The sequence below is a fragment of the Humulus lupulus genome, chromosome 8 (genome assembly GCF_963169125.1).
Source record: "Humulus lupulus chromosome 8, drHumLupu1.1, whole genome shotgun sequence".
Classification (NCBI taxonomy): Eukaryota; Viridiplantae; Streptophyta; class Magnoliopsida; order Rosales; family Cannabaceae; genus Humulus; species Humulus lupulus.
The window spans coordinates 74,651,519-74,677,654 of NC_084800.1; the positions used below are offsets into that span (position 1 = coordinate 74,651,519).

At 36.7% G+C, this 26,136-nt stretch overlaps 1 protein-coding gene and 1 non-coding gene across 2 annotated transcripts; one reads left to right on the plus strand and one right to left on the minus strand.

Moving 5' to 3' along the window:
• Positions 1 to 4,243: 4,243 nt before the first annotated feature.
• LOC133797820 (uncharacterized RNA-binding protein C1827.05c) lies at positions 4,244 to 6,944 on the plus strand. Its single transcript, XM_062235891.1, has 8 exons — positions 4,244 to 4,418; positions 4,510 to 4,624; positions 4,710 to 4,765; positions 5,885 to 5,932; positions 6,036 to 6,133; positions 6,278 to 6,347; positions 6,464 to 6,574; positions 6,689 to 6,944. Exons 1-8 carry the CDS (start codon positions 4,332 to 4,334, stop codon positions 6,731 to 6,733), a joined length of 630 nt encoding a protein of 209 aa, XP_062091875.1. The 5' UTR covers positions 4,244 to 4,331; the 3' UTR covers positions 6,734 to 6,944.
• Positions 6,945 to 9,233: 2,289 nt separating this feature from the next.
• On the minus strand, positions 9,234 to 9,352 carry LOC133798778 (5S ribosomal RNA). Its single transcript, XR_009875997.1, has one exon. It is a non-coding gene; the product is annotated as a 5S ribosomal RNA (ribosomal RNA).
• Positions 9,353 to 26,136: the final 16,784 nt, after the last annotated feature.

The following is a 26,136-nucleotide window of genomic DNA, read 5'->3' on the forward strand; positions in this document are numbered from 1 at the left end:
TTTGTATAATTTTCATATAAATTTTAAATAAATAAATAAATAATATTATTTATAAAAGAATTATATAAACATATTAAAAGAAAAATTAAACTAAAATAATTTTTATGGTTTTTTTAAAAATATATATGAGAATAGTCTTGTTTGTTCTTGATAGAAGATAAATATTATTCTAATTTTTATGTAGTTACACAATTATACTATTTATATACACACACGACATAAGTCACATAGTATAAATTATAATTTTTTTAATAAAAATTAAGATTATTTATTATATATTATTGTTATAATGATGTTTTATAATATTTAAATTTAAATTTATATTAATATTAATATAATTAATAAATATATATCTATAATTAGATTCAAATGTATATTCCCTTAAAGTTAAAATTATGTTATCTATACATTTTTTTATATAGAGAGATAAGTAATAAATTAACAATTTTTTATTAAAAAAAATTAATAATTTATAAGGATTTTAAATTTATCTTTTAAAAGATTACTATTATTTGTATATAAAAAAAGATTTAAGTATTTGTTTACTTATATATAAATATATACTTTTCTAATTAAAGGATTTATTTAATAAATTAAACTCAAGCTTAGTTGTTTTGAGATATTTATACTATTTAACTTTTTGTTTGTTTGTTTAAAGTAATATTTTTTTTAATATATTAAATGATTATTCAATAAATGAAAAACTGTGCCATTTGGGTTGGGGCTGCCTCCTTCAACAAAACATGTCTAGAAAAGAGGAGGTTTTAAATCCCCACACAGCAAGAACATGTCCAGATCTGTAACGATTACGAGGAATCCAAACGATTTGAGCACTTAGGGAAAAAGACTGTAGAATAAGTGAGCACCCTGCCAATGTGCAATGGAACCAACTTGGATACCCTTGACTTGCACTTGACAATCTGAGATTGAGAATAGCACTGGGGTGGGGAATCAAGGCTTAGTTGGACTAGGATAACCTTTTACTTTAGCCTATTTAGGTTTTTTTATCTCCCGAACTATTACCACTACCGTATCGTGCCCCCTAATTTTATTCCTCCGAAATATTCACAGTAATGTAAAGAAGGACTTCCGTTAACTTTCAATACATGTGGCTAACAGAAGGCTGACATGACTGTTTATATGCTGATGTGTCTTGGGCATGTCAGCGCCATGTGTGTAATTTTAAAATTAAAAAATCTATAATCATATTAAAAATTAGTGAGTTAAACACTAAAAAATAGAATTAATAAATTAAACCATTTTTTATATATTAACAAAAATAAAAATCATATTTAAAAACAATAAAATTACACACATAGCGCTGACATGACCAAGACACATCAACATGTAATGAGCCATGTCAGCATTCTGTGTTGAAAGTTAACGGAAGTCCTTCTTTACATTACTGTGAATATTTCGGGGGAAATTTTTATCGGTCTGAAAAAATTAGGGGCACGATACGGTAGTGGTAATAGTTCGGGGGTAAAAAACCTAAATAGCCTTTACTTTATTATGGCAATGATAAGATTTTAATATATTAATTAATTATTTTAAATTAAATTAAAATAAAAAGAATCAAAATAACTAAATGCATATAAGATAAAAAAAATAAAAAATTTATAATATCATTTAGCAATAATACAATTAAAGGGTATTTTTAGGTTTTTCATAAAAATCAAATCAAAAAGTTTAACTAGAATTATATGTTGTGTATTATTTAAAAGTCTAAAGTTATAACTGGAGCTGAAATTCAAAAAGCATAAAATAGTACAGAGCCTATATAAAATTGCATGTAAAAACTAAATACAAAATTTGGTACGAAGTTTTAGTCGAAATGTATGAAAAAAAAAATCAAACAAAATACATAAAATTAAAAGTCAACCCCCTCATAGTCAACCACATTGAAGTCAACCTGTGCTGACATGTGTGGCAAAACATATTCTCACTTGACTAGACTATGGAGTAAATTAAACTCAAGCCTAAAATTTCATATTTTTTTTTAGGAATAAGGCCATTCGACCTTTTAGGCCTAAGGTCTTGGAAAACATTAAGCTAGCCATGTTATAGTAAAATATCTGTATAAGAATAATTTTGGGATTAAAATTATTATATTTTACTTGAGATGTTATAACTAAATGTATTGCGTACAAAAAAATTTCCTATTAACTATCATTAACTTTAACAACAATAATAAGAAAAGCTTATTAATTATTATTCAAAAAAATATTTATGTAAATTTGTTTGACACATTAATTTGCTCTTGAGACTTGTTACCACATTATTTTATATAGTTAATCTTATACACAATAAGTAAGATTTAAAAATGACACTTAACTGTATACATAATTATTCGTGTATAGATTTCATTCCTATTTATAACTTACTCAAATTATGACTTATTTTATTTTATATAATAAAATAAAATATATTCTTATATAATGTACTCCTATGTTTTTAATGTATTTCTAAAGTGCACCACCATATCAAATCTCAAAAATCTACATTCATAAATAGTACTCATAAATCGACATGGTATTCATGAGATCCTTAATCTCATGTAGACAAATAATTTTATTTTGGGTCTTTGTAATATAATAATCATTTACAAGGGACTACAAAGAGGCCTTATATCTTTAAAGATGGAGATTATAAGAGAAAATAAAGTCTCTAAAGAGATTCTGTCTTAGTTTGTCTCAAATTCTTGTTTTATAAAAAATAATATTATGCTATTAATTTTTTTTAGTATATGTGTGTGTGGGAAGAATTTTTCTTGAGTGACGTGGCATTGTGAATTTATCATTTCACATAGTTTGAGGGATATAATTTTGAAAAGGAGTTATGAACCATACAAATTGAATGATAACTTTGAGCTTAAAATGAACTAATTGAATCACGAGTTCTTAACTCAAAATAAACGAATTGAATGATAAGCTCTAAGGTCAAGTATGTACAAATTGCATGATAAAGGAAAGACTCGCGAATAAGGGGAAAAAATGGGACACGTTGATGAATCAAGATAAGACTTCTCATTCACTTACCCATTAATTTCTCTATAAATAGTAGACAAGGTTCTCATTTAGAGGACATTGGATTGATTGTTGATTGTTTGATTGAGAATTGAGAGAGAGAATCATTGGCTGATTTAAACATTAGAGTATTTTTTTTGCAGGTACTACACATTCAGTTTTACCTTTCAATTCAATGAAGAACACATTTATGCTATTGGTTTTAACCAATAGAATGTGCATTGATATGTGGAACTACATCAACTAACAAGATGGAGATGAAGAACTTTCTAATTAGGGAAGATTTTGATCCAAATAATATGAAGAAAAAAGTGGGTAGCAAAACTCATAGGAAGTAGTAGAAACATTTTTTTTAAAAAAAGAAAAAAGAAAAAGGACATAAGTGAGAACAATGAGAAAAATATTAATTTATTGTGAATTATATTAAGGGTATATACTTATTTAGTACTTTATGTTTTATTGAAATAGAGATTTTGTAGCATATATTTTAAATAATGTTGATATGGTCTGTAATTTTAAATCATACATACTTGGTACGATTGACTCAAATTTGATGAGTAAAATTTTATCAATGTGACAAAACTGTCATCAATTATATGTAATTAAGTAATTAAATTTTGAATTTAAAACTCATATAATTGAGATCAGTTTGGTCATATTGACAAAATTTAGGCTTATAGTACCAAGTATGCATGATTTCAAATTATATGATATTAAAAAAGTATTATTGAAAACATAAAGTATCAATTTTGTATTTCGATAATACACAGATATCAAATGATTATTATTAACAACACAAAGTTTTATAAAATGCATTCCACTTATTATTAAAGTTTTAAATAAAATAATTTTTTTAATAAATTATGCACACCTAATTCCATTTTTTTTAATTTTCTTTTCATTCTAAAAAATAATATATATTTTAAAATATTTATGCATAAACAAATAAAATATAAAAAACAGGTTACAGTAAAAAAAAACTTAAAAAATTAGTATATACATATATATTATCCTTGAAAAGAGAAGAGAGAGATTGAAACTAGACAAAAAAATTGTAAAAAAATAAATAAAAATAGAAAAAAGGTTAGAAATAAATAAATAAAATGATTAATTTGATTTTTATTTATTAATGGGGATATATATACATAATTTTGGGTAAATATCGTCACCTTATTTATTTATTCATCAATTTTAATTAAAAAAAGGACAGTGAGTATAAATAAAGAGAGGCTTTCAGAGTCTCCTTCTTTGGCGTCGTTTCCCTAAACCCTAATTTTGTTCTGGTATTACGCGTGAGAGAGTAAAATGGGGGCCAAGGCGAAGAAAGCTCTGAAGAAACAAATGAGTAAGGTTTCCTCTGCTGCTCAGAAGAAAGAAGCTGCCGATTTCTTGGTAAGTTTATGAGTGTGCTGTATATTTCTTCCATTCAAGCATTTTTGTCTCTGTGCTCTTAGTTTGTCTCTAATACTTGTTTTAACAAAAGCCATTAGAGGGAGGTCCTGGGCTCAAGCTTCCTGTAGAGAAGCCTACTGAAGATGTTTCTAAAGTTGTATACGTGGGTCGGATACCACATGGATTCTACGAGAAGGAGATGGAAGGTCCATACTTACTTCACTGCCTTCATACTCCTTTTTATTTATTTACTTATCCTAGTTTTTAATGTGTGTGATATATTTATTGCAGGTTTCTTTCGACAATTTGGGGTAATCAAGAGATTAAGAATTGCGAGGAATAAAAAGGTGTTCCTTTCATACTCATCTCTAGAAATCGTTTGTGTACTTTCTTTTATATCTTAATCCTTTATTAGGGTGAGTTTTTATTTTATAGTTTTTTAAATTTGATACATTCACAGTTGAAAATGTATCAGGTGCTAAGTTGTATAGTTTCTTTGAAAATTTACTTTGATGCTAGGATTAATGCATTGATTTTGTATAAATGGTTCTTTCCTATAGATGATTTTATGGATTATAGTATGCATTACTTTGTACTATATTTAAAATCATTAGTTTTAGTTTATAGTGATGCTGGGCAGTAAATGAAATTAGAGAGGGAAAAGGGAAAATAGGTGATTTATAAAATTTTGAGAATAGTAATTTATACATCCATATTTTCCCTTCTACAAGAAGCAGAGGTATTTTTATAGGCAAACTAAACTGGGAGAGCAAGCAGGAAAATAAAAGTCTTAATAATCTTATAAATTCAATCGAGTCTATATTTCTTCTTACTATGGGTCTTAAGGGTTATGCTTGTAATTTCCATCACATAGCCATACAGTGCACCTACAACTCGGGAATGGCCTTGAAAGAAACCAAAAGCTATTTCTTTTGGAATGGTCCTTCTATAACTGTTATACCGATGTGGATGGTATGCAACAATTCCAGGTTGACTAGGGAGCTGTAAAGAACAAGGCTACTTGCCAGTTTATGGTTGAAGGGGATCCGCACTTCCCTTCTGTGGCAATTAGTTGAGTTTGATTAAGGGAAAGTACTACAATATAAAAGTCACGACTGAAAATATATTATGATATCAATTTGTGGTAGAACAGTAGAAACAATGGAGACCTTACATATTAGATGGGCTATATCACTAGAAATTGGTTAGTGGCTTGAAACAGCATATTGAGTGTGATTTGCTCCTTGTAAATGAACTTAGCTTGACCCTCGGATTTTGTTTAACATAGCGAGTGTTTTGACCCCTCAGATTTTGTTTAACATAGTGAGTGTTTTACAATGTTTTCCTGAGAAATGTGTTCGTTTATATTTATAACTATTCTACTGGATTTATTTACATGGGTGGTTTTATTGCTCACTTTGTGATGCTAACTTCCTCTTTTATTCCTTGTTTTTTGATGTTTACAGACAGGAAAGTCCAAACATTATGGCTTCATTGAATTTGAGGATTCAGGGGTCGGTAGTTTTTCTTATGCTATTATCCTTATTATTGTTTTCCCGCTGCTGTTAGTCGTCTTATGTTTGCATAATTTTTAATGTGATATTTTGTTGGGTGCAGGTAGCAAGCATTGTAGCAGAGACAATGAATAACTATTTATTATTTGAACACTTGTTGCAAGTTCAACTTGTTCCTTCAGATCGTATTCATCCTAAACTGTAAGTAACTAATTGTCTTTTTATATTACAGTTTATTAGGTTGATAAAATTTTATAGAAAAGGCATTTCTTGTAAATGGACACCTATAGGCTTGATTTTTGCATTCTAATCAATTGACGTTATATTTATAAATTACTTTTGTAGGTGGAGAGGTGTTAGTTTCCGATACAAGCCATTGGACTGGGTTAAAGTTGAGCGAAAGCGGCACGATAAGGTAATAGAAGCTGTAGGAAGATAACATCTCGCTGGTCTTCCTTTTGATGCCTTTCCAAACAAGAGTGAAAATAGGTCCTTTTATATGTTTTGATTGTTTTCTGAATCTCTATGCAGGAAAGAACATTGGATGAGCGCAAGAAGTTAGTGGATAAAATCATTAAGCGGGATGGGAAACGTAGAAAGATGATAGAGGCAGCTGGTATTGATTACGAGTGCCCAGAAATTGTAAGAAGTCATACGATTTTCTTTTTCCTTACTTCATATATAGCAGTTAACTTCTTTCTCTTTGTGTTGAACTTTTTTGCACAATATATTAATGTCTTTTGATTGGTATTCCAGGTGGGTAACATGGAACCTGCTCCAAAGAAGATTAGATTCGAGTGAAGAGCAAATACTTGTACCCAAGTTTTTGACTCCATCCAAAAAGAAGAGGCGTTCCAGGGTATCCCATAAATGTTTGTAGTAGCCTTTGTTTTTAAAATTTCTAGATTTATGTAATCATGTTTCTGCTGTTAAAAAGGCTTATATATTAAGAAACAGACTCAGATGTAAGAATGATAATCTGGTGAAAGTGGAAGAAGTTTTGGCCTCTTTATTTTATAGTATGATTTTTTTGAATGAATTGAGTAATAGAGATTGTTGCAAATAACATTTTTGAAGCATTTTCATCATTCCTTTTTGTTTCGAAACATATGAAATAAAAACTAGATCTCCTTATCTTAGACTACTGAATATAGAATGTCAGTTCTCCTTCCCCGGTTGATCACCATCATCCATTCCTCTTGTTCGTTTTTATGGACTTCATCATTTTCTTCTCATTTGCTGGATATTTTTCTTCAATTCTTTGTTGTTTTTGTTCGCGATTGCCACTACTTTTGTGCATAAACAGACACATAGGTCGAAAGGGGTTGGTGCTCTTTCTTAAAAAAATGTGTAATATTTTTTTTATACTAGGTAGATGATTGTAATTGTATTTATTTTTATTATATTTTTTAATTATCATATAAATTTTTAATAAATAAATAATATAAACAAAAATTAGGACAAAATATTATTTATAATTTCAATAAAAGTTAGTTTACTATTTTTTTTTTAAATATTAGAATAAATTACAATTGTATAACATATATAAATATTTATAAATTGACATAAATATATATTTACATGACATATGTATAAATTATAAATAATAATTTAAAAAGAAATTAATAATAGAATAAAATAAGAATAAAAAAATCACGAGTGTAGAATAGTGTACTTGCATAAACTATTTTTGTTTTTAATGTATCGGACAATCTCCTTTGATGAAGAAAAAGAACTCCAATTATTACTTGATACAAAATAAACTATCACACAAATTTATAAAATAAAAAAAATAATGTGTATGACTTTATTATTTTTTAAATAAATATAATTTATATTATAATATCCAAAAAATATCATATTTTTGTTTAAGTTTATTCAAGTTTTAATTTGAAATTTGCAGTAATAACAAGAGATTATTTAATAATATATAATACAATATTATTCTTTTACATGGATTTTAAGTTTAAATTTGTTGCTAGATGATATATATTATATGTTTAAAGATTATATATTATACGTTTAATATTAAGTAGGGGTGTTCATAAAACCGTCCACACCGCACAAACCACCCATACCGCACTGCAATTTGCGGTTTAGAACCCTTCGCGGTGCGGTTGCGGTTTTAAATTTTATAAATGCGGTTCAAACCACACCGCACAGCACCGCATCATTATATATATTAAATTTTTTATATTATTTTTTTTTTTCAATTTTACTACATTTAAAGTTAATGCATAAATATTTATATAGTATAATATAATATACACAATATCTAGAAAGAAATATAATGTTTCATAGGATGCTAACACATATTTTACTTCAATCTAAAGATATTCCTCATTCATTAAAATAATATTTACTTTTATATTACATTTTTTATTTGTTATTAGTTTGTTATATTTTTATTGTTTTGCTTAAAGTTTATTAGCTTGTTGTACATTTAATTATTTTGTTACACACTCTATGGTTATGAGATTTATTATGAATATTTCTTAATTATAATATTTAATTATTTATTAGTCATTTATTTAATTTAAGGTGTCTTATTATTTAAGATACATTTATGTTGACTTTATATCTATTTTAGAAACTAATGAGTTATAATAAAGTATAATAAATACTTTTTTATTTGGTTAACAAAAATTAATATTAAGAGAACAAAATGTGTATAATTTCAAAGTTTATTTTATTAATAAAAAAAATACTGTCACTCACGTCTAAATTAGATAAGTGACCAAAAAATGTTGAGTAAAAAGTTACTAGATGATTAATAGTTTGGTTGTCAAATCTCTTACGTTCTTGACTTTTAGTTTTACTATTTATTTATTATTCTCTGTTTGCTTTCATTGTTTGTTGTGTGTTGGCTTGTTTATGTTTTGTGTTAGCTTATTCTAAGTATTAATGATAGTATTTTCTCCCTTCATCTCGAAAGTTATTTGCATTATTTTTTCACCCACCCTTTAGGCAGAATATGAATCTTTCTGTCCCAAATCGTAACCTAACTTAACAACAAAATGTGAGATAATTCCACAATTCACAAAATAATAATAAGATTTTTTTTTTTTTAAGGAGAGCTCTGATGATTTTTTGAAGGGTATTATTATTATTATTATTTTTAATAAACTGATAATTATTGGGAGTATTTTTCCAAATTCAATAGTTAGGCATGTGATGCTTGTCATGGACTTTGGCCCACTTGAGGTGATATAGCTTAGGGGAGAAACACCAAAACAATGCATAAGAGCACTCATAATACACTTTTTTTTTTTTTTTTTGAGATGAAAAAATGATGTTTTCAAGGGTGCAACACGAGGACTTTCCAGGAGGTCACCCATCCTAGTACTAATCTCGCCCAAGCACGCTTAACTGCGGAGTTCTGATGGGATCCGGTGCATTAGTGCTGGTATGATCGCACCCAAAATTAAAGAAATATTCTCTTCTTTATTTTAGAGAAGAGAGGAACACAAAAAGTAGAAAAATGACACTACATTAAATAGTGTATTTTAAAGAAAGATACAAAGAATGGATTAGTATTTCTGAAAATTTAGAGAAGCACTATTCATGCCTCAAAAATATTTTTATAATGTTTTAATTAGATTTTATTATTGTGTATTATATATATAGTTAAAAAAAATTATTATTATTATTTAAATGATGTAGAGAAAATATAGAGAAGTTAAATAATATAATGTAAGAATAAAGAAAGTGATGTTTAATAATGTATTTTAAATAGTAGAGAAAAAAAGTTGTTGGGAGTGACCTAAGTCACCAAAGAATCTTCGAGGGTAATACATTGTCTTTGCACATCATCTTGGTCTTCAGATGATTTCCCCATTCCAAACTCGCTAATTGTAGACTCATGAGTCAACGACTAAAAGGCTTAGGAACTTGGGGCGTGCTATAAATTGGTTCAAAAAATGCCTCTTATATAAGCCATTTAAGAAAATGCACGGCACACAATCTTTGTCTTGTCAACACACAACATGACAACGACAACTATCACCTTGATATGGTGCAGTAGTTCTCTTCAGTCTCTTTAGAGCACCTCCAATGTTGATGCTAGAGACGTTGCCTAAGCTATTTATGGGTCCCTAAGTCAGAATGCGGGTCCCTAAATCAGATTGTTGCCAAGAGAGGTTGCCAAAAGTTAGTCATGTTGACATTTTGCTTTTTATTTCTATAAAAATATTTTTGATTAGGTGGATGAAAGATAATACAAAAATATTAATATATTTTTTTTGGCAACTTTGTAAGGTGTTAACATTGTAGATACTCTTACAACTCTCTTTCTCTAGATTGTAAAAATAAACTAAGACAATAATTATCTTTCAATTTTGCCTTGAAGTGCACTAGGTCTAATTTTTAAGAACAAGTTTAAGCAAATTGTTTCAACTACACGACTCTGGGAACTACTGATCAAGAGGCAAAATTGTTTAATTTTGTATTGTAAAATAAATTATAGATGAGGTTTAATAATAGACTTGGTGGTGGATGTTGAATAATAGAATTTAGTCGAAATGAAGAGAGCTAATAATATTTTTCTATCTCTATCTTGTTTGTAATTATATTTCAATATTTAACATGTGTATACATGTGTCGAATAATAAAATAAAAGAGAAATGTTAAATGTTAAAAGGCATCATTAGTGCCGAACATCACAAAGAGGTGATATACTGTTATTGGTGCAATCTAATATCGGGCTCCACACATTTGAATTTAATAAGTATTATGAGATATTGCTAACTAATCATAATGTGCCACCTCATATGGTGTTGCACATTTCAAAATGTCAAATAACACTAAAAAAAAAAAGTTGTACTTGACATATTTTTACTATATTTTGTTTCCACTCTCTTGTGCTTCACATTGGGTAGCTTGCCTTTTTGATTGAATATATAATAAATTAAAATTTAAATTAAAATTGTATATGACGTTTTCCCACACTGCAAGTTAAATTTATTTCAATATCTTTCGTCTTGGGTTAGAGTAAAGCTGAAACGTATCAATTTAAATTTATAGTATGTAGTATTCAACTCATATTAATCTTTCTTAGCAATCAAATTTTGACTTTTTACAACAAAATTACGAAATTCGTAATGTTCTTCTCCTTCTTCAAGTTTGATCACAATAACATAATTTGGGCTTAATAACATGATCGTATTGATATCGTCATCTAAAAATAAGTTATTTAAGAAATTATTTTGGTGCAAATTCTTGAGTCTTGACTATTTAACAATAAAAAAGTAGATCAATGTACTTTGTAAGATTATGACACATTTAATTAATTAATTTATTGAAATGGAGATATAAACCACAATAGAATTTTAACATCATGTATAGAGATGGAAATAGAGTGGCTAATTGGTGGGTGCTCCGCTGTTCCTATCCCCATTTATTATTTTATTCATCATCTCTGCATATTTCCGGTTGGGGTGGGGTGAGGAATACCCGTTGGGGCTAGAAATTCCCGCATATATCTATTTATTTAAAAATAAAACAAACAAAAAATAAAATACCTAAAATTAATATATATTATACTATATTAATCATTCAATGTATTAAATATGTATAAAATAAAATTAAAAATATTTAAAAAATTATTAATATTCTACAAAATCATATAAAGAAATATGTAAAATAAAATTAAAAAATATTATAAAATTAATAAAAGATAAAATGGTACCCTATCTGAGTGAGGAGTGCTATCCCTGTCCCTGTCTCCGCCCCATTTCTCATTTATGCAAGGAATTCTAACCCTATTAGAAGCTGATACCCACGGGGCCTCGTCCATGTGAAGAAAATTTCCATATCTAATCATATATGAAAAAAAAACTAAAAACACATTGTAAAATACAATAAAGATATTTTGAAGTGATTTTTTAAAATACGAATTCACTCTTAAATTAGTTTCAGTGATACTTTATAATCACATTGTAATTAATAGGATTTTACTCTTCGTAAAATAATTTCTAACTTAAAATATGTTAATATCTTTGCTTATATAAAAAAACAGAAAAATTGCAAAAAATTTACGTTTTTGAAAATATGAAGTAATTTGATGTTGTTGGTAATTTGAATTTGGAAACACATGTTTGGCGCACGTGAGCGAGCGAGCATCTTAGACTTATTTCCTTGACATTAAGGCAAGGTAATGATCAACTATAAGTCAACAAAAGCCAAATTTTTATTATTATTATTATTATTATTATTATTAAAGAAATATACAGTGAAAAATTCTTTGAATAAAATTAAATTAATTATCACGTCTTCGTTTCATTATAATTATAGTGATTCTCTTCCTATATTTTTCTCATTTCACCTTTTTTTTTATAATTGATTAATTATTTATAAATATAACTTTATATAAATTAAGTTATATATTCTTATATAATTTTATATCAAATATTTTAATTTTTTTAATAAAATCTCTCGTTAATAAAAGAGTTTATACATTTTTAGACTCTTAGGTTACATTGATTGAAATGAATGAAAATGAAGGAATGTGATTGGGAAAAGAAACAAGAATGTAATAGAATAAAAATTAGTATAAATAAAAAAAAATTGATAAAAAAATTATTAAATCTTTTTCAATCTTACACTAGAATTGTATTTCCTTTCATTTTCAAATCGAATAGTTATTCCACCAAAATAGTGGAAATAACATTCTATTAGAATAATATTCCAATACTCTAAAATACAACTGAACAAAATAATAGAATGAAAATTGATCATTTTCTATTTTATTCTATTACCTCAAACCAAACATCACCTTAATTTTGTTTTATTACATGTTTAGATCATGTGTTTTAACAAATTACTTTTTGAATCATATATTTTGTAAAATAATTCAAATGAACCTGAAATACGATTTTGAATTAATTATTATTTTTAGTTCTCTTTTTGCTTCATATTGTTGATCGGCTGTGTAATGTTTTAGAGGTTGACGCCCTTGGTGCTCAAAGAATTAGCTTCATCAACTCCAACCAATAGGAGAAATGAGAGTTGTGTAGAAATGAGGATGATGGAACTTTGTTTTTACAATGCTTTATCAAAATTTGCAGTCAAATTACTTACTATGTATATTGATATAGAATAATAAGAATATCTTTTTGTATTTTTAGAAATATGTTGTAAATTTAAATTTAAATACAATATAATTTTTTCTAGTTACTAATTGAAATTTTATAATTTTAGTTTTTGTATTTATGAGATTTTGGTATTATTTGTTTTTATTTTTTATTTTTTCTATGACGTATGGAAGGGGGCAATGCGAGATGTTCTATAGGAGTACAACATCGGGCACATGGCTATGGAAATGGGCATTGCCCTAGTCAGTATCCTAGAGCTTCCATTTTTGTAGCCCTATACCTACAAAAATACTAGTCTTGGTAACAGGCATGTTGCCCATTCCCATAGGTTATGAAAATGGGCAATGCCCGATTTCGAAAGCCTTATTTGGTGTAGTCTTAAGGCTCGCTTTCCATTTTAAAATAAATGCATTCATATGATATAAGTATACAAAAGTACATTGTGATTGCTTGTTGTAGTATTCACAATTTTATACAGACCAATGCAAAAAAGAAAATATGTGTATTTTGATGAAGATGAAGAAAATTTTGAAATGTATGCTACTACTTTACAAAACACTAATGAAATTTCGAATGATAGTGTAGAGTTTTGCATTTTTATAACTCAATTACGTCAAATGGCTCGCGTTCGTGATGAAATTGTTAATCATATAGAGAGCTAATCGACGATAATTAAAACGATTAAAGATATTTGTAGATTGCTATGACTCGATTAATATTTTTCTTCAAGTTTGGACAATTAGTTCATATGTTTTTATTTACTATGTAGACTTTATTAATTTTGTGTTATCTCATAGATAAATAATGTATTTCGAGGTTTGAGGTTATTTGAATATTATTAATTTAATATTTGTTGACGTGGTTCTTCGCCAACAGGTAATTAAGAAAAGAAGAGAAATAGATTAGTGCTTAGGTTGAACCGAAATAGATAAATGATCTCAAAAATGAAATGGTGACTCAAAATACGTTTTTTAAGTGGTTCAAAGGTTAAAATCATTCTACTCCACTAGTCAGTGTTATTGCTGTATTCTGGGTATTTGATTACAGGGTATTTCTTACAATATATGATCCAACCCCTATTAACTCCCAAGGTCTCCATATATATAGGAGAAGGCACCTGGGAGTTGGTAAGAAGGTTATCCCGTGACCTTCTTACCTATCATGTCAACTCTGTGACGTTCATGATTAATTCCTAAACCTAACACATTAGTGTGGTCAAATCAATAGGTAAGGGGATAATGGGCCGCACGGCCCAACCCAATCGTGGGTGTCTGAATACGCACGTTCCTGCTGCGTGTCCGAGAAGTCAGGGGTATATCTGACACGTGATGTCTGATATATGCACGTTTATCTTGCGTGATTGACTTTATAAAAGGTCACAACCTCCAACTCTAGCTCGTACAACGAGCTGGATGCTTCCCTCGACCTGCGGTCCTCAGGGCCCAGGCCCAGTCCTTGAGCAATCTTGGCGAACCCTTAGGTTACCTCGAGCTGAGGAGGCAGGACCTTATGACGGCAGCTCCGGTCTTGGGGATGTCCACGTGGTAGTCATGATTAGGCCGTATCCCAGCTCGCTAATCAGCCCGTGGGAAAATCAGGGCGTACATCTGCCCCCCAAGCCTCTGCTCGTGGTACGCGACGCCGTGTAGGGCCACAGTAGGGGCTTTTAGGCTTCCCCATGAACTCTTCATATTCCACATTCTGCACAGGCGCCGAATACGTGGAACATCGTGATTGGTGACGGTACGTCTCCCGAGAACAGCATTTAATGGCCTAGCCTATCCTCAGCCGTCGTTTCGCCTTTCGAGTGGAGGGCCTTGGATCCCACATCAGGGCAATCCAACGACCCTCTTCACGTGACCCTTCACGCATATAAAAGGGGTGGCCACCTTACGCAGGGGCCACCCGTTCATTTGAAACTTTTCAAAATTTCCTCTTCTTCTTGCTCTCAAAAATCCCCCATTTTCCTCTGTAACGCCCCAACTCCAGGGACCGCTACAATGCACATTGCAAACAGTGCTAAACTCGCTAATCAAGTCGTTTGGCCATAAACGTGTAACTAAGTGTGATTAGCAGTTTAGGGGTTAAAAACTTTGGTTAAGATATAACGTTTCACTAGAACGTTTACTGTATACATTGGGATCCCAAAAATATAATTTCAGAGTTTATTACAAGAAAGTGTTTACAACAGGCTGTTCTAAGCGGCAAAGCAGGGTTCAGCCCTAGTTCCACTTTCAAACCTCGCCCAAGTATTGGTTGAGCAGCTGCATATGTACACGTCATCACCTAAGCTCTCCAACTCAAGGATGGTCCAGATTCCTTTTGCCTTTACCTGCACCACAAAGCACCCGTGAGCCGAAGCCCAGCAAGAAAACTCATATGCTCATAAACAGTCATATCATGATATCAAATCATATCTGGCATGCCTAGCAATCATAGCTCTATTCAGCATGCAAATGAATTCAAACAGATGCTGGGGTATCCAGGATAAGAAGTCCTGGCCTTCTGATTGGAGGACTATCAAGTCAATCCTAGTCAGACGAGTATCGCAACACTTGAGGTTCTGATAAACCATACTGAGTGACCGACAAGCAAGTCACTAATTCAAATGGAAGGCTGGCTGTTGGGTAAGCCTCTAACCTTCAACAGGTTCTGGTAAACCATACTGAGTGACCAACAAGCAAGTCACTGGGGCCTCAGTGCCCAAGCCATGCATATGATGATCAAAATGATCATACAGAGCTCATAGCTCTGATCAGATGAGTGAATATCACTTTGAGGTCCTGGTAAACCATACTGAGTGACTGACAACCAAGTCACTAGGGGCCCAGTGCCCATAGCCGTGTAACAACACCGTTACCTAGGCTTTCCTGTAATGGCTCTTATCAAATGAGTGACTGACAAGCATGTCACTAAGGGGCCGGTACCCATAGCCATGTGACCTAACAGTCACGGGGCTCGCTGGCCCTAGCTCTAAATGACTAGCCTTTGGCTAGATAAACGCTTGTTTATATTCATCGAACTTGAGGTCGGTCCTGCATTAATGCTCTTTGAGTCATTCAATGCAGAAGGTCGATTAGATCCAATCGACATCGCTTGCACTAAACACACTAGGGTTGTCACGACTAGTGAGTTAGCACAATGTGACCAGTGCCCAGTACCACTGCCGAACCTGACTAGTGAGTCACGGCTTCACAGTTGATACTAACACCTTTGCCAAATCTGACTAATGAGTCAGCCCTGTGTGACCAGTGCCCAGTACCACTGCCGAACCTGACTAATAAGTCACAGCTTCACAGTTGATACTAGCACCTTTGCCAAACCTGACTAATTAGTCAGTACCATGCACAAGTAAGCAATGCTATCAATGTGTATCACATGCCAATCATCCAAGAACAGGGCATTCAGCATGCTTACTAAACAGTTGCTAGCATAATTATGATCATGCACAAACACAGAGACTCAAGCTCTGACCAATCTCATATTCATCATTCATGGCATGCCCTAATCACATGTTTCTCGTGCATCACATGCATCGCACTTAATCATCCAGCATGCCTCAACAATAATCATATGCAAATGGGCAAGATTGCCAAGCATTCATTATGCTATCCATGTTTACATTTAAACATCCAACATGCATCAATCATAGCCATGCATGTCACATATGGGGTGCAGTTTTCTTACCTTGGGTCCAAGCACAGGTTACCAACAAACGAGCCACAAGAACGATCCCAATTCCAAGCCTCTAACGATAACCTAGTCACAACCATAATATAAAACCTCATCAAAATGAGTAAATAAATACTTCCAAACCCAACCCAAGCCTCCGAGACATCGAATCCCACTCAACTAAGTAGTAGGATCGATCCCAGGCCCTTAGAGCTAAGTTTCCATCACAAAAACACACTTTTGGGCAATTTTTCCCTTAAGGGCCGCGGCCCTACATGGCCATGCCGCGGCTCGCCCCCCTGGCAGAGCCTCCTCCATCTTCTTCAAGCTAGGGCCGCAGCGCCCAAGAACAGGGCCGCGACCCAACCTTGCACCAGCCACTTTTCTTCGTTTTTTCCATTTTAAAACCTTCCAAAAACCCATCCAAACATTTCAAAATTATCAAATCAAAGTTCCCAAACTCCCCAATGGTCCAAAACCACCAAAACCCAAGACTCAAACAAACTAAAAACTCAACGATTCACAAAATCCAATTCAAGCTTAAAAACTTTCAAAAACTTAAAACTTAAACGTGAATTACCTCCGATTGAGTTGTTTCCAACTAAATCCTCTGGTTAATAAGCTTCTAATTCTCCTTAGGACTGCTATGCCTCAATCCTTGCTTGATTCCGAGTCCTAGAACTCAAGATACCTTCAAAAATGCGATCGGGAAACGAAAAAGGAACTTTTAGGGAGAGAGAACGTACAGAACGTTCTTTTTATTTTCTTAAAAGGTTACTTCAAGCTTAAGTAGCTTCCAATAAAACCTAATGCTTGGGGTCCCGAAAACACCCCCAGGAACATTATAGTCAAAACTTCCAGAATTTCCCCCTGATCCTACTAACTCCCAATTTACCACCAAATATTAATTCCCATTACCCAATAACCCGGTAATGCTCTAAATACCCCTTGACTTACTCCAAGTCAAGCTTAAATCCCGTTGTGACTTTCCCACTAGCTTACCTCCTAGGATCTTCTTGTGCTGGGTAGCCCTGGCATAACCAAATAATAACAAAGCAACACGCCCATTTCACATATATGCCAAAAATGCCCGAAATGGCCAAAATATGAAAGTCACCCAATTAATCACAAATGGGTTCACATGCATATTTAATACACCTAAACATGCATATTATCATTAAATAGCATAATAAATCAATTATGGCCCTCCCGGCCTCCTAATCAAGGTCCTAAACCTTATTAGGAAATTTGGGGCATTACATCCTCTTTCCAGTTACCACCTTCGGCGTTCCAGAAACTCAGGTGCAAAGACTCCTTCAAAGCCTTGGAACCAACTGTTCCGACGAAGCCCCAACCCAGGCGGTACCTTCATCCACTTCCCAGCCAAACACTCTGTAAGTCTCCTGACTGTGCATGTCTTGAAATTATTTTTTACTGTAGCTTAGGTAAATATTTACTGTAGCCGCATGCAAGGGTTTGCTGGGTTTTGTGGGAATGAAGGGTGAAAGCCTTTTAGGTTAGGGTATCTTTGCAGTAGAAAACCATTTAGGAGCATGGTTTACAGGATGCATTTTCTGGGGAAAATTTCTGGGTAGGATTTTTGGTATGCTGGTTTAAAGTATTCAATATTTTTAGGTGCAAAACCGGGTAGCTTAGGGGACACGCTTCACAGTCGGTTTTGCCTTTCCTGCCCACTGAAACTTTCCTTCCAAGGCAAATTCTATCCTGACCCTCCTGACACATGAATTCCGAGTAATCGGGGATTTTTTGGGAGCACATGCACGTGTTCTTAGAACCGCGTGGTCTCACTCTCCACGGGCTGGGCTTACCTTAGCTCATGTCAAAGAAACACACTCAGATTCTCTTCCACCTTAGGTCGCCTTTTTCTAAAATTTCTTCTTTTTGTTTGCTAGGCGACCAAATGGGACCCAAGAAGAATGCTCCCAAGAAGCCTGTAGGAAGCTCGTCCTCCCGTCAAGACAAAGGAAAGGAGGTGATGGCCGAATCCTCGATCCCCAACTTCGGGCCAGCGGTGGAACAGAAGCTCGAGGTGGCCCCTGACGCGTTCTTTGAGGCGGAGAGGATCGTCTCAAAGATTACCGACCAGGCGAAGGTCAACAAAATATTCCTCTCCCAAAACATCGGGCTGGGGAGAGCATCCGTGATTGCCCGACCTCCCGCAGAGGGTGAGCGGAGGTGCGCGCTGCTTGACGAGGCATTCTCGGCCTGGAGCGACGAGCATTTTAAGGCGGGGGCCTTCCTCCCGTTGGATAAGTATTTCGCTGACTTCCTCAATTACGTGAAGTTGGCCCCATTCCAGCTCCCCCCCAACTCTTATCGGCTGTTGGCGGGGTTAAGATATTTATTCTTGAAGTAGGAGTGGGAGGTCCCCACTCCTGCAGATATTTTGTACTTTTTCTACCTCAAGGCCAGCCCGGAGCAGCGGGGGCGAGGTGACGGGTTTTATTACTTAACCCGGTTCCCCAACACGGCTGCAATCATCGAGCTGCCCAGCCACCCCAACGACTTCAAAGATCAATTCTTTATGTCGACGGGGTTCCGAAACTGCGAGCTCCACTACTTTAATCGTCCTCGTAAGTGCTTTTCAACCTTAGCTCGTAAGTTAAGTATCGTTTAGCTCCTCCTGTATCCCTTTCTGACTTAGATTAATCCTGCAGCTATCTTCGCGAGGACAGAGAAATCTGTGACCCTCGAGGCCCAGTACGAGACACTGGCGGGCTTGCCCCCCAGTGAAAAGGATTACCGTGTGCTCGTGACAGACGAGACGATGGTGGCCTGTAAGCTGATCTTCCCAAATCAGACTCTGAACCTAAGGAGGCCCCGGGCGCTTCCCCCAGCTCGAGATACTAGGCCTACCATCGTGGAGGAGGTCGCGGGGGACGAAGATGAGGAGGACGAGTTTCCCCTCGTGAGGAACAGGAAGCGGGCGCTGGAGGTCGCCCAGAGAACGGACGAGGAGAGGATCCGGTCCGGAGCAGCTGCGGGTCCTTCTGGCCAAGGTAACCCTTACATGTTTAGGAATTTAGATAGGGCCATTGCCGACCCCCGGATAGCTAGGTTCAATCCCAGACAGCTCGTCCAACGTCACTGAAGTGATCCGGACTTGGATACAACTCTGCTTCACTGTGTCGACCAGCTCATGCTGGATTACCAAGATAGCCGACCTAGGGGTACCGTAGTCGTAGATAACACCCTAGCCTTTAGGTCGATCCTATTTGAGGAGTATGGGACCAATATTCGGTCATGGCCATCACTCCGGAGGGGGGCAGTAGCTCCGGGACTCAGGCAATATGTATAAGAATCTAGCCCGGAACCAGAACTTGCGCCAGCTCGGGAAATAATCGACTTAGATTCTCCCGCAGGAGCTCCGGGACTGATGGTCGTAACCATAGGTTCTTCTTCTAGCTCGGGGGGTAGGATCCTTTTTAGACTATATATATACTTGAATTTCTCTCTTTTCCCCCTTTGTTGTTGTTTTTGAATGGCTGCTAACTTGTGTACTAACCATATCTTTGTTTTGACAGAAGAGATGTCTCAGCCCGGAGGGAGTCTTCGAGCTGCGTTCGCCGGGGGGAATCCCTCAGCTGGGGCCTCTGGGCCCAAAATGAAGAAGCCCCGGACCTTTAAGAAAACCGCCGGGACCCCGACCAAGTCTCCTGCAAAGGAGAAAGAGCAGCCCCCCACCGCTCAGGTCGTGGGAACTGATCCTCCTGCTGCTGGGGGGAGCAACATGCCCCCACCCGTTCCGCGAGCTCCGACCCTCGTCCGGGACACAGGGGCGGAGCCCGGGACTTCGGAAGTTTCAACCTCCGAGGTGCGCATTGTAACGCCCTACTTCCTTAGAGCCGTTACTAAGTGAGTTTTAAGACAAAACAGTGCAATGAACTCGCTAACCAAGGTTTTGAAGCAAAAGTGTGACTAATAAAAGTTAAGGATGTAATCTTTGAAAATGCGTTGACTCAATAAAAACTTCTAGTATTAGACAATTGGGATCCCAAAATAAGGTTTGAAAACTATTTACATCTTGAAATAAGTTTACAGTTGATCAGTTACAAAATCATAGATTATTACAGCCATTTTCAAATAAACCCCCAACCAAAGCAGTCGGGCAGGCCAAACATGTACACGTCGCTTCACGCTCTCCGTACTCATTGTTGGTTGACTCAGTCATTGCCCTTACCTGCAACACAGAGCACCCGTGAGCCGAAGCCCAGCAAGAAAACTCATGCAGAACATAACATATGCAATGTATACAGTTTATCATAACAGATAATCCACAAATAAACAAGTCAATCATTAGACTAAGCAAACACGGCCATGCCGCCCCAGAAACCTTACCAAAGCCCTGGGGTATCGGTTCTCACCGCGAGGATAACTCATGTATCCCTTGGGTCCCACCCTGACTATAGCATCCCATGTGCTAGGTGTTACCTCCGGATCCGCTGCCGTACCCGGCCTACGCCGTTCTCGGCCCTTGCCGTTCAATTTACTATAATCACACATATAGCATAACACAACAACATTCCAACAAATATAAATTCATTTAAATCTACACCCTAACATGTAATGCACTATAGGGCCGTGCCCTGCAATCATTTCATCATGCAACATGCAATATAGGGCCGTGCCCTGCAATCACACTATGGGCCCATGCCCCATCCTACGGGTGTTATAGTTTTCTTACTTGTATTCCGAGCCTCCTGATGCACTAAAGCCGCGAGCACGGTCCTCTATCACGAGCCTCTCCAATATCCTAGTCACAACACACATGAAACATCCTTTAATACTAATCAATTCATAACCACTTCCCGGGACCAATCCCACACTCTCGAGACTCCCAAATTCCTAAAACAATCCATCGAAAACATCCCCCGAGCCCCTGGAACAAATGCCCAAAAATGCAAAATTTCCCATCCTGAAAAAGGCGTAGCCGCGGCGCTACCCGCAAGGGCCGCGGCGCCCAGCGAAGTCAGAAAGCTCCCCTGACTGAAAACAGCCTCGCGCCGCGGCGCCCAAGAACAGGGCCGCGGCGCTTCTTCGCGAACCCAGAAAAACTGGGTTTTTCCTCTGCATTTCATCATCCAAAACACTCCCAAACTCACACCTAAGCCCCAAAATCAATTTCAAACTTCAAATAGACCATACATCAACCCATAAACATCATAACGTAACTCAATAACACAATCATACTCAAAGTCCACCCATTTGATCTCAACTTAAGAAATCTAACCCAAAACCTTGAAAAGCTTAACTCAAGCATTAAATTCCTTAAATCAACACAGAAAACAAACTTAAGTGTGTATAAAATCCATACCTCAAGTGAAGAATCCTCCCAACAAGCTTCCTTGATCTCCTCCTAAGCTCCCAATTCAGCCCTTCTACCCTTCTTCTTCTTTTCTTTTTACTTGCCCTAGCTCTTCTATCTCCTCCTCTTTCTTCTCTTCAATTTCTATCAAAGCATCAAGTGACCCCAAATGCCCAAACCGTGTACCCCTAAAACCCAGCTGAAAATTGTATATTACCCTTGCCAAATGACCATGCTACCCCTCCAAATAATCCTTTCCCAACTAAGTCCTCAAGGGCACTCTAGTCCTTTCACTAATATTTCAATTCTACCATTTTCCAACTAAACTTGTTACTCACAGCAGTAACTAATGGTTACCCAGGTTACTCAATCACCAATAACCATTACCCGCTAAATCTCAACTTAGCCATAAAATTCCCGAGGTACCCCTAGGCTCCTCCCGAGCCGGGTATAGAAATCCCGTTGTGACTCTTAAGTTAACTTGCTCTCTAGGACCGTATCGGCACGTGCATCACAACAATAACACCACACTCACGTGGTACAATTCACATAATACAATTATCACATATATGCCCTCAGCGGGCTAAAATTACCAATTTACCCCTATCATGCAAACGGGGTCCACATGCATAATTATTTCACCTAACATGCATACTAACCACGTAGTCATGCATCTCGATGTTCAATTAGTCATATAACATGCTTTAAATCATAATCATGCATTTAACTCATCAAATCACACATAAATCCCAACATGCCCTCCTGGCACACTAATCAAGGCCCTTAAGCCTTATTAGCGATTTTGGGTCGTTACACGCATCCCGGTTAACCCCCAGGACCTGGAGAAGATTCCCGAGGCCTTCCGGGGGACGGTGTATGAATCGGCGAACTACGCCGTCAGCCACATCTACAAGTTCAACGAGAAGGAGCTCAAGGCCATCGAAACCAGAAGCCCGGTGGGCGTGTTGGAGTCTTCATTGGGCATGGCCCTAACGGTAAGCTGAACCCACCCTTTTATGGTTTTTGATTATCATGCCTTGCCCTGCTTTTTTTTTTTTTTTTTTAAAGGCATGTGCCTCTCCATTTTCGCAGAGCGCCGTTGCCTTTCATCGGAGCATAGCCAGGACCAAGGCCCGACTCGAGGAGATGAGGAGCGAGCACCCTGCAGTTGTGGCCAACCACCAGACCTCCTTGCAGGCGGCCACGGCCGCCCTGGCGGCTGCGCAGGCCGAGCTGAAAGAAGCCCGTCCCAAGCTACAAGAGCTCGAGACCACCAAAGCCGCCCTCGCCGCTTCGCGGGCAGACCTGGAGATTGCGAAGGCTGAGGCCAAGGCCGCCCTGGAGGCAGAGCAGGCAACTTCAGGTACCGCCATGGAGGACATGTTCTATCATTGCTGGGCCTATAATCAGGATGCTGACTTCTCCTTCCTGGCAGCGGACGTCTGGGAGCCCCTGCTGGAGAAGTTCAAAGCTCGCCTCGAGAAAGAAGCACATTCCGAGGCCGGCGAAGTCTCTGGCGCAGCTGAGCAGGGCGAGACGGCAACCTCCCAGGGGCCAACCGGTGGAACCTAGGGCCTTTCCATTTTGCCCCCACTCTTTCATTCTTATTATTTTTTTGTTGTAACTTTTGCATGAGGCGTTCCTGCCTCGAGACAATTAATTTTTACCTTTGAACTGATTAACTCCCTTTTGTCTCTACGCATTTCAATTACAATTTTTTCAAAAACTTAGTTCGCGTTAACTTTTATCAATATCTCGTGCTCTTTAGGAAGAACAACAATTAATAGATTTAAATCAACTTCTAAGTTTTTTGACCTGGTCATATCTAGGAACTTAATTTGAAAACTTAGTTCGTGTTAACTTTTGTCAATATCTCGCGCTCTTTAGGAAGAACAACGATCAATAGATTTAAATCAACTTCTAAGTTTTTTGACCTGGTCATATCCAGGAACTTAATTTGAAAACTTAGTTCGTGTTAACTTTTATCAATATCTCGTGCTCTTTAGGAAGAACAACGATCAATAGATTTAAATCAACTTCTAAGTTTTCTGACCTGGTTATATCCAGGATAGGACTTAGTTCGCGTTAATCCTTATCAATATCTCGCGTTTTTTTAAGAAAAATAACGATCAATTGATATGAATCAACTTCTAAGTCATTAAGGCGACCTGGTTATATCCAGGTACTATATGCCCCCCAAGTAACTGGGAAAGGGTCTTTCGTGGTTACTTTATATTACACTTGAAAACATGTACAAACATAATCAAAAAGTTAATTCTCATTGCTTAATACATAAAAAATGGCCTTTCAGGCCTTACAAGTGAATCATTGATTATATCTCTTCAAATGGATGGCGTTCCAAGTTCGTGGGACTGCCCCCCCATCTAGCCGAGCTAATTTATAAGTTCCTTCTCTAATGTCCTCGATGACTTGATATGACCCTTCCCAGCTCGGTCCCAAGACTCCATCTTTGGGATCCTTACTGGCCAAGAAAACTCTTCTGAGGGCCAGGTCGCCAACGTTAAAGGTGCGATTCTTGACTTTTGAGTTGAAATAGCGAGTGATCTTCTGCTGATAATGGGCGAGCTGGAGTTGCGAATCCTCTCACCTTTCATCAATCAAGTCAAGGGAAGCACAAAGTAGCTCATGGTTGCGGTCCTGGTCATATGACTGGACCCTATGCGAAAGCACCTTAATCTCCACAGGGAGGACTGCCTCACTCCCAAAGGTCAGGGAGAAAGGAGTATGACCTGTAGGAGTCCGATGCGAGGTCCGGTATGCCCAGAGAACCTGGGGGAGCTGTTCTGGCCAGACCCCCTTCGCTTCGTCTAGTCTCTTCTTGAGGCTTGCCTTTAACGTCTTGTTGACAGCCTCGACCTGGCCGTTCGCCTGAGGATAGGCCACGGAGGAGAAACTTTTCACAATTCCGTACCTCTCACAAAACTCAGTGAACAGGTCGCTGTCGAACTGAGTCCCATTGTCGGAAACAATCTTCTTGGGCAGCCCGAATCGGCAGATAATGCTCTTAACCATGAAGTCAAGGACTTTTTTTGGAAGTTATCGTTGCCAAAGGTTCTGCCTCAGCCCACTTTGTAAAGTAGTCGATGGCCACCACGGTGTAACGGACCCCGCCTTTTCCAGTAGGGAGGGCGCCAACCAAGTCGATCCCCCAAACTGCAAACGGCCATGGAGAAGAGATCATCTTCAGCTCGACTGGGGGAGCTCGGGCAACTGTGGCGAATCGCTGGCACTTGTCACACTTCTTCACGTATGAGATTGAGTCTTTGGACAGAGTTGGCCAGTAATAACCTTGCCTCAGGACCTTTAAGGCCAAGCTTTGCCCCCAATGTGATCTCCGCAAAAACCCTCATGCACCTCCTGCAGGATGGCCTGTGCTTCGCCTGGAAGAACACATCGTAGGAGAGGTAGGGAGTGCCCACGTCGGTATAGCACCCCGTCTACTATCGTATATCTGGGAGCTTGATACAGCACTCGCCGTGCATCATTACATCCTTCAGGTAGCTTTCCCTCGGTGAGGTATTCAAGGATGGGGGTCATCCAGGTTGGCCTGACGTCGATCATCTCGACCTCCGTCCTGACTTCTTCTATACTTGGTTTCTCCAAGAATTCTACTGGCACTAACCCCAAGGTCTCCGTTTCCCCGGATGTGGCAAGCTTGGCAAGAGCATCTGTGTTAGCGTTCTGCTCCCGAGGTATCTGCTCGATCGAGCCTCGCCCAAATGCGGACATCTCAACTTTTACCTTTGCTAGGTAGGCAGCCATCTTAGGTCCTCGTGCTTGATACTCGCCCAGAACCTGGTTTACCATGAGCTGGGAGTCACTGAAACTCTGGACGGAGCTCGCCCTCAGCTCCTGGGCTATCCTTAGCCTGGCCAGCAAAGCTTTGTATTCGGCCTCGTTGTTGGAGGCCTTGAATCCGAACCTCAGCGCCGAGTGGAATCTATGTCCCTCAGGGGATATCAAAATGATTCCAGCCCCGGAGCCGTTCTCGTTGGATGAACCATCCACGGATATCCTCCACGACGCCTGGGACGAGGTGACCTGGGGTGAGTCTTCTGTAGGATCCTCCCGGAATCCTGTGCACTCGGCTACAA